At 39.9% G+C, this 16,632-nt stretch overlaps 1 protein-coding gene across 1 annotated transcript in view; it reads right to left on the reverse strand.

The window, feature by feature from the left end:
* The window catches only part of DGKQ (diacylglycerol kinase theta), a 126,761-nt gene that overhangs the window by 36,485 nt on the left and 73,644 nt on the right, over positions 1-16,632 (reverse strand). The window contains exons 8-14 of the mRNA XM_065406705.1: positions 12,107-12,207; positions 10,354-10,577; positions 8,935-9,025; positions 4,017-4,071; positions 1,837-1,898; positions 1,385-1,535; positions 291-329 (exon numbers count right to left, since the gene is read on the reverse strand). Of these exons, the coding sequence (XP_065262777.1) occupies positions 291-329; positions 1,385-1,535; positions 1,837-1,898; positions 4,017-4,071; positions 8,935-9,025; positions 10,354-10,577; positions 12,107-12,207 (723 nt within the window). The remainder of the gene's footprint in view (positions 1-290; positions 330-1,384; positions 1,536-1,836; positions 1,899-4,016; positions 4,072-8,934; positions 9,026-10,353; positions 10,578-12,106; positions 12,208-16,632) is intronic.

Below are 16,632 nucleotides of genomic sequence, written 5' to 3' on the forward strand. Positions count from 1 at the left end.
TCTCCTAGCTGCTTGAAATTAACATTCAAAACTCACTTTTAACAGATAAAACTTCATCACATTCATACAAGGAATGAAGCCACCTTATAAAAAAGAAAGTTCTAATAAAATATATTGTGGCTTATATAAATATGCTACGATGTTTTACATCTGATTTTTAAAGACTTTTTCTTTAGATGATAAGATCTCTAATATATTCTTTTATCTTTGAGCTTTTAGCATGTGACTGAATTTCTGAAGTTGGTATGTTTTTACAATACTGAACTCAGTTTAAAATGTTAGAGGCTTACCTGGCACTGAGTAAACATGACTCAAAGAAAGCAGATTTGCTGCAAAGATTAAAAGAGAATGTACGTCAGACTTTGGGTAGATGAACAGTAAATTTTAAAAGCACTGATTTCAAATCAAAAACTTTTTAAAATCGCAAAAAAACAGATAGCATCCCCAATTAACACTTTCCCTCTTCCAAAGTCACCTTAAAAATTGGTGGTTGTTTTTCAAACTTTGTATAAGTAAAAAACAACTTCCCCCTGGTGTTTAACTTTGAAAAGTAAAAGCTATATGAAAAGATAAATTTGTTTACTGTAGAAAGGTACAAAGTGAATTTTCAGTAGTGTAGATAGAATATATTCGCTGTAATAAAGACAAAATTGTTAAATGTACTCCCCCCTTTTCACTTCTGAATTAAATTGTGTTGCCACAATTTGAACTAATATAGCACACAAGCCATATGACAGGTAGCGTTAAGGTATCTGTTAACATCCCTCAATTTACCTTCTTAAAGAAAGTTAAATCCCAGGTACTATTCTTGGGAAACGATTAATATAATCTTACATATTCTTTGATAAAAAACTGACTTTCAGCTGGTTACTTTTAAAGAGAATGCACTCATTTAGAATTTAAACAGAAAGTAATAATACTTTTAGAAAAACAGCTAAAAAGGTCAGTGTAACCAAATATATATAAAGGCAACCCAAGTGCCTTACTGACCATCCTCTGAACAAAAAGCAAGCTGTCACATACATTTTTATTTCTTACACAGAACCGTCAGTATGTTAAGATAAATACAGCCCTGCGCAGATACAAAATTTGTATCCGCATCAGATTTGCAAAAATGACCCACGGATATAAAGTGGATATCCACAGATTTGCAGAGCTCTGAAGGTAAAAGCAGAGGGAAAATGTCACTATTTCAGATAAAACGTAACAAGAAAAAAAATAGTGATTTTTGCAAGACAACATTTGCCAACAAAGGGGTCACAAATATACATAAGCAAAATTGGAAGAGAAGGAACACAATTTTACTATAGCATGTTATTCTATACATAGGAATAGACAGTGAAATCAAGTTCTCGTAGTCCAAAGATAACACTATTTGACTTACTTTTGATAGCTAAGTCATCCTTGAGGATGTTAGTGTATTCTTCAGCAGAGAGCTGAGGTGGCAAGCCACCCACAAACAAATTTACCCGCACGACAGATTTATTATTTTCTACAATGTAAAATCTTGTCTGATTCATCTGACGTATTGAAGTCTAGAAAAAAGAAATCAACTAGTCATGCTACAACCCGTTATATAGCAGGGGAAAACACACAATGTCATGAAAAAAAAATCGATGTAGCTCTGAAGCAATGCCACTGGCTACCAGAACTTTGTGCTCGGAAAGAATTACAAAAACGTACGCTCCAAAACCTGACTGTTCTGTTTATGAGCTTATATAGAAGCTGCAGCTCCTCAGTTTAATGAAAATTAAAATTACCCAGAAATTGAGAAAAAAATTACCCCCAACTGATCCGAAAGCACAAATCATATTGATTATTTCTTTACTTGTTTACCTTTCTTATGTCCCTAAGTCTGCTAAGGATCATCTCCTGGTCATCCAGCACCATTCGCTGAACTAGAGAAATAAAAGCAATGATAGTGGTTTTTTTAAAAAGTCTGAATTATTACATAACTCAAATGAAAGCAAAAGCAAATAAAAATGACTGTTTTAGGGAAATTAATGCCTTGACCTATGTTTTACCACTTTCTTTAATATTAAACACAAGTAGAAATATGAACACACAAGCTACAAGCCATATTCAGCAGCAAAACTCTGAGGAGGATTTAAATTGCACTACCGTTAATTTGCACAAAGCTTTTAAGTACCCTTCTGGACCCCCACCCTTTATTTATTCATATATATATATTTATTTTAAGGATGATAACATTTTGCAGCTAATCACAACCAAACAATACTCTGGTAACAAACTAATTACTGTATTTGAAAGCAGATGATTGGGAAAAACATGAGACATCCTGACAGATAAAAAAAGAAAACACTAACCACAACAAAGAAAACAAGGGAAAGTTACAATCATATGTTAAAACTCTACCCAAGTATTTCTGTGGCCTCCATCACAAGAGTATTCGAGTGCATCATACGCTTTAATTTATCCTGCCACTGTACAGATTGGGAACTGGAATACAGAGAGAGTGAAACACCTTGGGCAAGTCACTTAGGGTCCATCTCCCTGAAAATAAAAGGGGTGTTTCGAACTTGGGTTCGCTAACTCCTGTAATACAGCAGTGAAGACACAGCACCTCTGCTTTTTACTCAGGTTAGCAGCACGAGCTCAACTCCAAGCTCCCCTAGGGTATGTCTATGCAGCAAAAGCGACGCATGGTACTAGCCTCTCCGAGCTAGCTAGTGCAACTAGCAAGAGCAGTGAAGACAGTGCATCATGGGCTTCAGCTCAGGCTAGTGAGCCAAATGCATAGCCAGGGTCCATGCCAGACTGGTAGTACTTGCACTGAAGCCAGCACTGGGCTGTCTTCACTACTACTGCTACCCACACGAGCTGGATTCAAGCTCGCTTGGGTAGGCTAGGCCGTGCGCAGCTCTGTAGACCTAACTCTAGAGGCTTTAACTTGAGCTGCTAACCTCTTCACTGCTACTTTAACCCACAGTAAGAACACCTTTTTTGGCAGTGTAGACACATCCTTAGCTCCTGGCTCAACCACAGAGTTCCCGCAGGACTGGGCCGAACCCAGATCAGGAGTCCCAGTCTAGCCTCTTCACCACCAGGCCGTCTCTCCAACCAGAGCAACACAGCCGCTATAGGGACTCGAGCATCCGGCCCTACATGTCCCTGAACTCAAATTCTTGGTTTATTCATGGAATAGATATAGCCAAACAGCAGCACCGAAAAGCTTCTTTGCACTGGCCTGTGTGTGATCTGCTTTAATAGCAAAGTTATTGACCCCAATTAAGTAACAGCTGCCTTCAAAGGGCATCTCCCAAAAAAACAGTCCTTTTCACCAGTGGGTAAGTATGCATCAGAAAACTAGCTGGGTGAAATTTCTCATGCAAATAATTTTTTCCACTGAAAAAATGCAGATTGGTGTCAACCAAAACAATTAACAAATTCAGGTCAATTTCAGCAAATTGTTTCAGTCAAATAAAAATTTTAAGTAACTTCAAAAGAGTTTGTTTTAGCATTTCTGAAATGAAATGTTTCAACTTTTTGTTTTGGAATTTCACTATTTTCTTTAAAAAAAATTAAAGCCTTCAAAAACAAAACGAAACTTCCAACCCAAAACTATTTTTTCAACTTTTGCTTTTCGTCGGGGGGAGGGGGGAAAATATCAAAACAAAACTCCATTTTGGTTCGACTTGAACTGATTTCCCCGCCCCTCCATAATTTTTTTGGTTTGGCCACTAACCTGAAAAATCTCATATTTGCACATCTCTTTGGAAAACACAACCTTGCCATGTGCTTTCTTTTAGTACAAAGAAGGGAGAGTAAAGTACTAAACACAAAATTTATGGTGACAATTTAAAAAAAAAAAGCATTTCTGATTCAATATTTCAACATTTTCCAGCATAATTATACACCAAGTATCTGTCAGTTATTGGAGGATCAACTGTAAAAATTAAATATAGATGTATTAACATTAAAATACATAAATGAATACTACAGGACTCAACTACAGTTATTCATTGGAATAGAAAAGCAAATAACGCTTGATTTACCTTGCTTACTGGCCATAAGTACTTCTAGAAGTTTGAAATTCTGGAGGCATTCCGTCTGCCAAGAGACAACACATTTAGATGTACATTTTAATAAGTAATAAATTTGCCAGAGTTTTGTATTCTTTTAGTGGTTACATTATAATATTAACAGGCACGAGAAAATTAAATACCTTAAATTAACTTGAGACACAAGCTGGGTGAGGTAATATCTTTTACTGGACGAGGAAAGCTTTGGAGCTCCGCAGATCTCTTCTTCGGGTCAAAGCCTCAAGAAGAGCTCTGTGGAGCTCAAAAGTTTGTCTTTTTCCACCCACAGAAGAAAACCACAATGGAAGATACTGAATTGTACTTTTCCTTCTCTGGAAAAACCTTCCCTTTCCATTTCCATTGTCTCTCCCACACAAAGCCTCAAACTTCCCCATTTCTTAGCTACCAACGCAACCCATAAATCAACTGGAGAGACAGCTGCTGAATAATACAGTTAACTCTCCCCACTCAGCAGCCGATGGGGCTATTAGAACATTTCCACACGGATGATCTCGCCAAAGGGAGCAGAATGGGGAATGGTACACAGCTCTCACAAATGGCCCATCAGGCCAACCAGTGGAAGCAGACTTCACTAACAAGTTAGATAATTAATATAACAGCTATTGACACCACAGATCCATACTCTTGGAGCAAAACACTACTGCATGAACATGGGACTGTTTAAAGTCTTGACACATTATGATGGGGGAGGAGAAGGAGGAGGAATCTTATCTACATACCCCTTAGTCCTTGCCTAGAATCATTCATTCAGAATAGAAGAGGAACACCCCATACACACACCAGAATGGGCAGCTAAAAACCTGAATATCAGATTAAAACAGCTGGTATCCTTATTATTAAAAAAATTAATAATATGATTGTCCAACACTGTCCTAGACACATCTGCTACACGGGACTGGTGAAAGCATACATTCAGTGTTACTATTACTCTAGTGGAATAGGTCATGAAACTTTGGGGACATGCTACCTTTCTAACAGGTCTTGACTAGGAAGTGACAAAATCCCTAACTAAAATCCCTAGGTTCACTTTATGTATTAAGGCTGAGGGCATTTGGAATCTCTCAGAGAAGGACTTCAACATCCACAAGCTTTGGATAATCATCGATCACCAGTTGATGTACAAATGCATCTGCCCTGCTGGATATGAGAAACATTGTACAAGAGCTTTCACATGAGTCAGAATTCCCCCTGCTAAGAGGATAGACACTCCTGCCCATGGAAACGTACATGGCACATGTACATAGTGTTTCAAACTAGCCAAAATCAAGAGCTACGTAGAGAGCTATCTCAGAGGACGCAATAGTATGAATTCTCCAGAGTTTCATGAACTCCAGGAGATGTGACAACAGCTGCTAACCAGAGAACTACACACTACCGTGAAGGATTGAGCTTTTGGAAACTAGTGAAGCTGTCAGAATTTTCATTCTAGCTCCAGGACTGCATATTTCCACCAAATAGTCATTGAAATGTAGGGCTGGAATGGACCTTGAGAAGTCATCTAGTCCAGCCCCCTGCACAGAGGCAGTACCAAGTAAACCTAGACCATCCCTGACAAGTGTTTGTCCAAACTGTTCTTAAAATCCTCCAGTGACTTCTTTAAAACATGGCAACACTTTGGGGAAAGAGGGAATTACACTTGGAGGAGACGTCAATTGCACACTTACTAGGACAGATCTGATAAAAAAGACAAGAGGGACAGGGAAGCAGGTGCGGCACTGAAGTCGCTGGGCCAACAATTCAATCTCTCCGGGGAAAGAGATTACACATTTTAGTCACACCATCATCAGTTCTATACTAGAAGAGATGTAACGTTAATCTCTAAATCCTTAATGAAGCAGACAAAATCTGCAGAAATTGGCAATATTACATGGTCAGATCATGAACCAGTGGGAGTAATATTTGTTAGCTGGGATGGACAATCAGCAAAAGATAGTTACACTCACTAATGAAATATGGGTTACTTTTGTTGCCGATAAAAATCTCTATACCTCAGATACTCCGGGCTCTGAAATTATTCAGAAATATCTGGAAGTAGCAGGCTTGCCAAAGATAAGCAAAATTGATAAAGAAACTTTAAATTAAAAAAATAACAGAAGAAGAAATCCTAGAGGCAACAGCAAGGAAGAAAAGTGCTAAAACTCTAGGACCCGATGGCTCTCCAGCTGAATTTTACAAGATATTTAAGAAGGTATTAGTGGGTCCCTTGAGAAGCACCTAGGGGAGGAACTTCCACAAACTATGAAAGAAGCTACTGTGGTGGTTCTCCCTAACAATGGAAAAGACTTTTCCTTCTGCACTTCCTATATGCCCATATCACTGTTAAAAGCTACAAATCCCTTGTTATCATTAGACACAGAGAAAGCCTTTGATAGAATAGAATGGAACATTTTGTTTCAAATCCTGTCCCAAATGGACTTTGGCCTCCGGTTCCTTTAATGGATAATGCTCTTCACAGCAGCCCAAATGCAGTTTTGCGAGTTAATGGGGTTAAATCTCCTGTTTCAGTTACACAGAGGGACTAAGCAGGGATGTCCGTTGTCTCCTTTACTTTTTGCACTGGCCATCAAGACTTTTGCCCAGAGGATAAGGGACAATGGATCGATCAGAGGAATAAATCTTGCAGGAAGACATCAGAAAACAGCATTATATGCGAATGACGTAATATTTTTTTTATCTAAACCAAATATTTCCCTAAAATTAGTTTCTAAAGAAATCCAGGATGTTGGGAAAGCATCTGGATTTTAAGTGAATTAAGGCAAATCTGAAATATACAATTTGCCAGACTCTGAGACGTCACTCCTTCAGAAAACATTTGGGTATAAAGGGGCAACAAATTCTATAAAATACCTGGGAATTCAAATCTCAAACACCCTAGAAGGGCTCTAGGATTTCATCTTCAAACTACTACTTTAGCACATGAACAAAGATCTGGAGTGCTGAGGGATGTATGCAATTCCTTGGTCAAGAAGAATAGCCACAGTCAAAACAAATATTCTGGCAAGGATAATTTTCTTGTTTCAAAATTTTCCGCGATTATCTCAGATAAAACCCTACAGAGGATGATGTTAGAATGTCTATGGAATAAGAAAATCAAGAGTGGGAGCAGATACTTTGTACAAACCCATTAAACAAGGTGGACCAGCTGTTCCAAAAATTCTATGGTACTATCAAGCCAGCCAGCTCAAAGCAGTAGTGGATGGGGGCACTCTAATCCAGTCTAACACTGGATCTTTATTGAACAAGAAAATTGCAGCAGTGTAAACACTGTTAGGCTACCAGAATTTTGCATACATCCTTTAGCAAAGGCTATTCTATGGGTTTGGAATAGAACTATAGGTAAAATAAACTCTTTTCCCTTGCCAACACCACCCATTGCAAATAATCCAGATCTTAACCCAAATAGCAAACACAGAGAGCTTCAAACATTGAGAGCGCTATGGAATACACCCAGTTGGCCAGCTATTGGGTAAAGCGACTCTTTTAACTTATTTAGAGATCAAAACTAATTTTAACTGGCCCACTCTCCCCTGGTACCAGTACTTTGAAGTCAGGCATTATGCTTCTTAACTTTCTAGTTTATACAGAAAGTGAACTTTAATAGATGTGATGACAACTGGCCAATTAGGAAACAAAAAAATTATAACGTCGTTATATCAATCTTTGCAAACAGCATTCCTAACAAAATTTCAGAGATGGAGCTTTCTGCATTGTGGCCTTTTTCTGAGACCCAGAGGTGTCCAGAACTGATATTGGACATTTCACCTTCTGATCAGAACCCTGAAGAGGTACCATCTCCAAGGGGCTTCACAGCCAAACCTTCTTGAAACAGTAGGGCTTTCAGCCTGTTCTGGAACTCCTTGCATGCTCTCGCGTTGAATACGCTGCAGACAGAGCATCACAAAGTACATCAGCACTCAACAAACCTCTATTATGAGCAGCCATGCCAGGAAGACTGCTGGACAAGAGCTGCACCTTTGAAAGCCTGGTCTCTTCAACTTCAGGTCTGCCATGGAACCAGTAAATGGAATCAAACAGCTCTCTCTAAACTATACTAAAAATAAAACTTAACAGTTAACTTATCCTAAGTCTAACACTAACTATGAAACAGTAAACTAAGGCACCACGATCTTCTAAGTGAAGGATCTGGCACCAAAGGAACCCAATAGGTGTACATCCATCTGTTGCTGTGGATGGAAGATGCTAAGGTAGCTGAGGGTGCCACGTCCCATTTTATCGTCTTGGCCTCAGCACATTCAGGAATGCAGATGGGAGGGACAGGAGAGATGCATGAGCGTGCCAACAGGCCCTGTTATGAGAAGGTTCCACCACCTGACCTGCACTCGTCAGCACATCCCACGAGCGGGACAATGCAGAAGACACTCAAAAAAGAATTTAAGGTTTTCTCCAGTTCCATCAGGACTTGATCTTGCGTATCAGCCTGATTTCAATATTCAAGAGATACAGAAGCACAAAAGCCGTATGCTCTAGATTGAGAATTCTCCTCTTTGCCTGAGTAAATTTGCTTGGCCCATAAGAAATGGAGGAGGCTTTCAGTATAGAGCTATTCGGTCTGTTGTATTATGCAGTGCAGTAGCCGTGTCAGAAAGCTCTCTCGCCAAGAGAAGTCAGTCCAATAAAATATATTACCTCATCCACCTTGTGGGTCTTTTTTATTATGCTCAGGTAATGTTTTACCCGCAATTTGGCACCACGCAAGGCAGGAGTTATCATTCGCTGAGCATTAAGAAGACTATTTAGTAGAGGGAAAGTAATATATACATTTTTGTAAGTATGCTTTTTCTTTTGAATGAATTGTTAGGATAGTTCATACGAAGCACAAAGAAATGCTGATGAGCTTTATATTGCTTACCTGCCGTCCTAATAGCCGGAGAACTTCTTTAATTACTGTCTGGGTGGTGCTTTCCTTATCTATTCGTAGAGAGATATATGCCATTCCCACTCTAGACAAAAAAATAATAATTTAAAATTAAAATCACTTATGCAGATGGATTAGCTCAGGAGATTGTACCAGGATCTGGAGAGCTCCTACTCTAAGATCCCAGTTACAATTCAGCCCCATTCAGTAAAAAACTTGTTACCAGCTGATAAAATTAAGCTGTCCCCAAGCCTCAGTCCCACTCACATTGGACAGGTGGGAACCCACTCTCCCGGAGACCAGTCACTGACGCCTCTATACTGCTGGTGACTTCACACAAGTAGGCCTGTATGAAGACTCACTGAAACCCATGGGCCTCTGTCCGAGCAGTCCCACTTGCAGGACTATGGACTAAAGTTTTTGTTAATACAACTGGGACCGAGTTGGCAATCTCAGCAGCAAGGACAGACACACAACTCAAACAATTTGGGAACCTTTGGGATGAAAGATGGAACTATAAAACGAAAGTGACTATAAACTGATCAGTCTTATTTCATTGTGGAGGGTGCATAAAATGCAAAACAGTTTCAGTAGTAAAAAAAAAAAAAAGATTTTTAAAAAAAACTGTTTTAATCATCTAATCCAAGGGTAGGCAACCTATGGCACGCGTGCCAAAGGCGGCACACGAGCTGATTTTCAGTGGCACTCACACTGTCCGGGTCCTGGCTACCGGTCAGGGGGGTTCTGCATTTTAATTTAATTTTAAATGAAGCTTCTTAAACATTTTAAAAACCATATTTACTTTACATACAACAATAGTTTAGTTCTATATTATAGACTTATAGAAAGAGACCTTCTAAAAATGTTAAAATGTATGACTGGCACGCCAAACCTTAAATTAGAGTGAATAAATGAAGACTCGGCACACCACTTCTGAAAGGTTGCCGACCCCTGATCTAATCTATTACTAACATGGAAAAGAATGTAACATACACATCTTTATCTTAACGTTCCCTTTAAAAAATATGAAGTTCTCACAAGAAAGCTTCTGCTCATCATTTGTACACGGATGCAATTTGCTTAAAAAGTTATGTCTCCTTGGATTAATGTGTGCTACAACTAAACAAAGATGCAGGATCTGTCCCGATCATGCAAAGGCACCTGTTGACTCTTAAGCGTGCATGACTGGGGGCTAAATCAATGTAATAGTTAATGTCACAGTCTAGAAATGAAGAAAAATGAAAGCTAAAAAAATAAATATCTGTTACACCAACACAGATCCTTGAAATGTAGTGGATTTTGTCCTCCTTTACCCTCGTGCAACTTTAATGACTGCAACACATTTTCCTGGCCACAACTGAAGGCAAAATTGGCTGAGCAGAGTAACCTTGCAAAAAGAAGGATATCACTCACTTCAGCCAACCGGGATAAATTCTTATTACTTCGTGATCCTTAGATTTGGCTCTGATGATCCAAGCTTCGGGAACCGCCTCTCTGAACACTGGACCTGGGTTGGTTTCTTCAGTGGCATCATTCCTGTTGATGATGTCATCAGAAAACAAGGTCTGCTGAGAAAATGTCTGGAGCTCATAGTGCTGCTGATCACCATTTACGTAGTATGCCCTCAGCGCTGCCTCCTACAACAGCACAGGAAAGAGAGTGAGTCGCCCTCCTCTGAAAACGTGCACTGATGTTTGGCTGGGACACAGTTATGAAATTCAGTCAGTTCACTTACTCTAAAAGATTCTTTTAAGGGAACATAAAAACAGCCGACAGGCCGCTATCGAAAATAAGCATATGGTTTCGCAACGAAGTTTTAGTGATGTAAAAACACAAGTGGAAATTTCTCACCAGAATCCAAATATATAGATTTTTGTTGGTGCCTGGAGTATTTTTGTCAAGCGATGGCAATTTTGATTGATGTATCCTTTTAATATAAATGCAGTGAGCTGCAATAGACACACAGCTTCAGGATTCACGCTTGTACGGAGAGGTAAGTTGTACTTCTCTGCGCTGTGGGGCATACAGCTGCCTGCTTTTGACCCAGGTTTAAATCAGAGACCACTTTAAGCCCTGGATGCCCTAAGCATCCCTGCTTCACAGCCACTCTGCTCCCCAGGTCCACATCTCCCTCTTTGGGGCTCTCCTGGCCAGGTAAAGACCACTCCACCTGCAGCATAGGGAACTCTGTAGCCATCCTTGCCATTACAGCCCAATTTCAAAGCTAGAGACCTTCTATCACAGCCTGCATCACCGTCGGCCACCACCGACCCTGGAACAAATATGTCCTAGGATGGCACTTTTTTGTGAACTAGGAATTTCTTTTATTTGGGAGAAGACAACAGCCAAAATAATTACGTTTGAAAAATACCAAGCAATCCTAAACAGCCATTTTTTTTTTTTTTTTTTGCACTGCATATTCTTTTTTTAACTATTTGGATGTGGATCATCAAGAGTAATTTTCAAAATTTCAGTTAATTTTGAGCACATTATCAATGAAGAAGGGGGTATATAATGGTAACAGTTATTTACTGACTGAAGCTGAAAAATGTTGGTAATATTCTATATAGGTTCCCACCCTGCATCTATCACAGGAAGAGCACCTATCACTCTGTCTTTTCCCTCATTCTGCAGAGCATTGGGTTTTTATTCAACAACAATTTTAGTATGCCTTGTTTGGTAAACAGAAAAATGGACATATGCAGCAGTCTTAAGAAATAGTTTGTTTCAGGTATGTGTAACCCTCTGGTGTTTGTCCAGACTGAAGTTAAAATCATTAAATACTATATATTTAGAGAGAAGAATAGGGGGCTCATTAGCAACCCTGGTATACCAGCCAATATCCCAGCTATCACTAAAACCACATTTGAATGTTCGACAGGATAGGCAAGTTACAGCTTAACACATAATGGTTGCTGCATACATCTATGAAGTCTCTGCAGTCTGCATATCTACATCAGTACCTCATAAAATGGTCTGAAGTACCAGGAATATCAACAGTGCTAGATAGAACCAAATTATGTTCTAATATTCTAGCTAGGGTACAAGCAGGTTTTGTCATCGGCGTTGTGAGATGCATTACATTTGTAAATCATGGTATACTGGGATAGCTGGAGGTCAACGTAATCTATCAGACAAAGTCGTTATCCATTTGAGAGTCTCTTACCACAACCTCCTCACTTTTTGCAATCCTTGGAACGGAAATCAGTCGAAATTGATTGCGTTTTACTGCATCATTCCCATCAAATATCTTTAATGTTTGTTTACCTAAAGAAAACAAATGTTTACATTACAACAACAACATTTAATATAGTCATGTCACAATAAGAAGTGTGTATGCAACCAGTGGACAATGCAACTTTAAAACTGGTTAAAAGCAGATTTTTGTAAGAGTAACATTTATTTGCATTTTCTTAAGTTTACTTTTATTTTCCTGCTGTTAGGCTAAAATGTAACTTAACAACAGGAAAATGAACTAAAAATTTCTTTCAAATGGCAATTTCACCATTAGTTTTCATCCAAGTGTTTTGTCCACGATTTTCTAATTATTTTCCCCTTAATTTCAAATCTCCTTAGTCTAATCTTTACCAATTCAGCAACATGGAACCCAAAATAACAGATTGATGCCTTCAGAACAGGTGTGGCAAGTCTGATGACTGTGATTTGGAGAACAAAACATTGTTTAAAATACCCAGTTTGGCTATGAGCCAATTAAATGTCAAAGGGAACATTTTAAATTATTATATTACGTTTTTTAAATTGCCCCAGAAATTTTTAAAAATCAAATGTTTTCCTGATCTGCATTTTATTTTAAATCTAAAATTTCCAATAAAAACTGCACAAATCATGAACTATAGGTAGACAGCATACTAATACTTCCCAAATGGTGAAGAATCAAGGCTTTTGGCTTCAGCCCTCCACAAAACTGAGGTAGTGGTGGAATCTGATACCCTCCATTGAACATTTTTAAAAAATATTAGTTAATTACACAAATTTAAAACAACTCTGCATACAAATCTTACAGAATGTTTTGGGGGTTTTTTAAGCCGGCATAAGACCACCAATCCAACAGACTCATCTTGCCACCTCCAACGTGGGGGTCAAATTTGTTTCATTAATGAGGGGCTACAATCTAAGGAACACCTTTCACTCTTCTGATCCCATTACTACAGAAGAGGTGTGGGTCATAGGGGGGTAGTTATATTTAGTCCCCTCCACAGTCCCCAATGAATGGAGAAGTCCGACAATATATCACGGCTGTTACCCAGTTTCCTGCACAAACGACACACCATTTTTGCTCTAGAGGTGTGATTTACAGTTTGAACTCTAGGCCACTCTTCACTGGCAATGTTTGGAGCATTCTCAAACCAATCCGATCTCGTAACCAACCGCTCCTCATGCATTCAGCACACACTGATATGGTCACAAACCCAGCGGCACCTTTACGGGATGTGGGCAAATACCTTTTACCATTGAAATAATAAAAGCCTGAAAGGTAATCCTTTTTGTACCTTGATACGAGGCATGGGAAGAATGAATCCTGAGCTCAACAGAAATACATGTATGTGCACTCAATTATACTGGTATACAACTTCTTCCCTCACTTGGAATTAGTTCAGAGTATGACAGCAAGGACTCAAGGGGTTTTGCCCACAAATAATCTTGATATCTATGTTCTGTTTATTGTGTTAACCCAGTAGAATTTCCCACAGAAAGAGGACAGCAGATGAGATGGGTGGACATGGATGAGTAAAATGAAAAACTAGCTACTGCAAAAACAAGGCATAAAAGCGCAGAATCCTGCAGAGATATCCAGCCCAACTCATCTGTTTAATCAGGCACCCAGACATGACAATGACGGGCAGGCCATCAATGCCGACAATAAAAATGCAGCCTGGGCACGTCAATATTTTGCTGCAAGCTTTCAGAGCCATCCGAGACATAGAAACAGCATATTCTATGGATCACCTCCGGTTCTACTATATGTTCTGTCACCACAATTAACAGGCCTGGTTTGGAACAAATGGGCCATACCAAATTATGCTCATAACGGGCGGAATCTTTCCCAACAAAAGGCCTCTCTCTCTATGGCCCTCGCCCTTGGCCTATGTCCTGCAATAGAAAGTGCAAGACTTCTATTTCCTTTCCACTTTTCTGAAGAGGTAAAGCCTACACATTGCCTGAGATTTTGGGGGGGGGGGAGGAGGGAGGTGCAGAAAGGGGGGAGGACAGGACCCTATTTGTTAGGTTTTCCCCTCCTCTAAGAGTTTGCTTCTCCATTGCCCCCTCCCCCCCCCCCGCCCCCATCATAACACAAAAGTTATTGCCTGTTAAGGTGCTGCCAGTGTCTTTTGGGCACGACTCCCAGAACTGCATCACTTAATACTTGCGGGTGAAGGCGTCCAGGCCGCACTATGAACAAGTTCCACTCAGGGTGGAAGTGAGAAGCAATACAGAGGTAAGTCTGGTTCTCAGGCCCAGCATATTCATGATGGCAATATTGTACAAAATGGGTGCAAGAGCCAAGAGCTTGTTTATATTACATTTTTACAAGGTATGTTTTATGAACACAAGCGTTTATGCACAAGTGGCTGCGAGTGTCCTGTTTATTCTCCTCGTTACAACCGTGGCTGCTATGGCTATGAAAGAAACCAGACGTGGAGATAAAAATTCTCCAACTCTGTGTGATGACAAGCAAGGAGAGCTGGGCTGTATTAAACAGCAGGGATGCTAGCCTTGCACAGAAGGCTCCCATGGGGGGGGAGTGGGATGCTTTAGTTTGTTGACAAGTCTTTATTTCAACTGGTCTTTTACTCTCACTTTCTTCTTCAGGGTCACCCTGCTACTTCCCCCTCACTCAAAGGCCTTCCATCATGTGGATCTTCCCTCTTGCCATACTATGGCAATATGGATGCTGCTCCTTTGGCAGTCCATCAATGTTGCCCTGAGCATTTGTCCTTCAGGAGCTGAGCACAGGACAACGGCAGGAGCTTGTGACCGAAGGATCTGAACTGTGATCCACCACAACCGGATCACCATGCCAACAGCTCAGGGGAAAAGGCACATTTTGAAGTAGAGCTCCAAACTCTCCCAAAGACAAGCACCCAAGGGCTTCTACTGTACATTCTGCAGCACGTACAAGAGGAACATTTCATTACTCGACAGGAGTTTGGTCAAAGCAGCTGTCAGGAGTAGTTAAGGATCACTACAATATGAGACAATACAATAAGTGCTCAAATTTTGCCTCTGTTACATGGATGTTTTACAACCACCCTAAGCTACCGTACACCACGCATCATCAGTACCGTGTTCTGATTTTCCGTGACAAGGGAGAAATGTATTGAATTTATTTTTGGTTTTTTGGATGCGATGGAGATGGGTCCTGTTCTGAAGCAAGGTGAGCAGGGCATAGATAGATGGCTCTGCACTGCTTAAGGCTGTAGGAAGACTGATGAAAGGATAAAGATGTCAAGGTTAGGTTTTTGACTAAAGGATTCCCACTATTCACCATAAGCCTGCAGAAGTCTCTCCCTGGGGGAAGAAAGAGGAGAAGAAAATCTTTTAGGAATCACAGCACTGAACATTTTGCAGCCAAAGGCTGTATCCGTGGACACCTCTGTTCAAGCGCTGCCACCTCTATAGTGATTTTCGCTTCAGCCCTTTCCACTGCATCCACATAGTATGTCATGTGAGCTAGAACAAAAAGGCTGCAGCTCCTTTTAAAGCCACTGCAAGGGCAGAAATGGGTACAAGTTAACGTAGCAAATAAGGGGTGAAAAGGTGGGTGCTTACCGTAGGAAAAAAGAGCGACTAGAATGCTAAACTCAAAGACAACTTGAGCCAACCTACCAGTTCAGCCATCTGCATTACAAACAATGCTTAGAGAAGCGGCAGCGAGCGCTACCTCTTACCGCGCTCCACCTTCCCTGATTCTGCAGAAGTTTTCGTTCCTGCCTATTGCCTCAGTGGAATGAACTTTGGAAGCAGACCTCAAGTTTCTTCTTTCCTAGAAGAATGCTTTAAAAATGAGTATCTAAACAGCAACCTTATAGAAACCTCACAGTGCCCAAGATCGGTTTAAGAAACACATGATCTAGACATAGTGTGTATTGACTGACAACATTAAGAGAGCCCAAATTCTTTTTCCAGAAGCTGGCTTGGGGAATAGAATGATAGGAGGTAAAGACTGGAAGTGTCCTCAGATCAATGGAAATCCTTTTTTAATGTATTTATTTGGCATAGTCCATCTTAAAAGGTATGTTGACTGATTCTGGTATTACAATCTGATGAAAGACTGTGTCTGCTTTACTTCACTTCAGCTACTGGGAATGAACTCATGCAAGACCACTTAACTAGGAGTATGCAGAATGCCCTGTGAGTTAATAAGAACTAGAATGTCTCTCCAGATTCAAATCAGCACAGGGAAGTTCTTTCAACAGGACTTTTTTTTTTTTTTTTTTTTTTTGGTTACACTTTTTAGAGTGGAACATACCTTTTTTTTTTTGGTGGTAATGACTGTACTCTAAGAGAAAGATTTGTATGTAATTACACAACTCTTCCCCTAGACTGACCATCAGGTCCCCATTCTGAAATGAATCCCACACTTTTCGTTCTGATGCTAATGCTCAATGCAGCCGTTATTAAAATCAGTCATCTAGATACGACATCCTTTCTTCGGTCAGCATCTTATTA

Source organism: Emys orbicularis, chromosome 6, assembly GCF_028017835.1.
Source record: "Emys orbicularis isolate rEmyOrb1 chromosome 6, rEmyOrb1.hap1, whole genome shotgun sequence".
Lineage (NCBI taxonomy): Eukaryota > Metazoa > Chordata > Testudines > Emydidae > Emys > Emys orbicularis.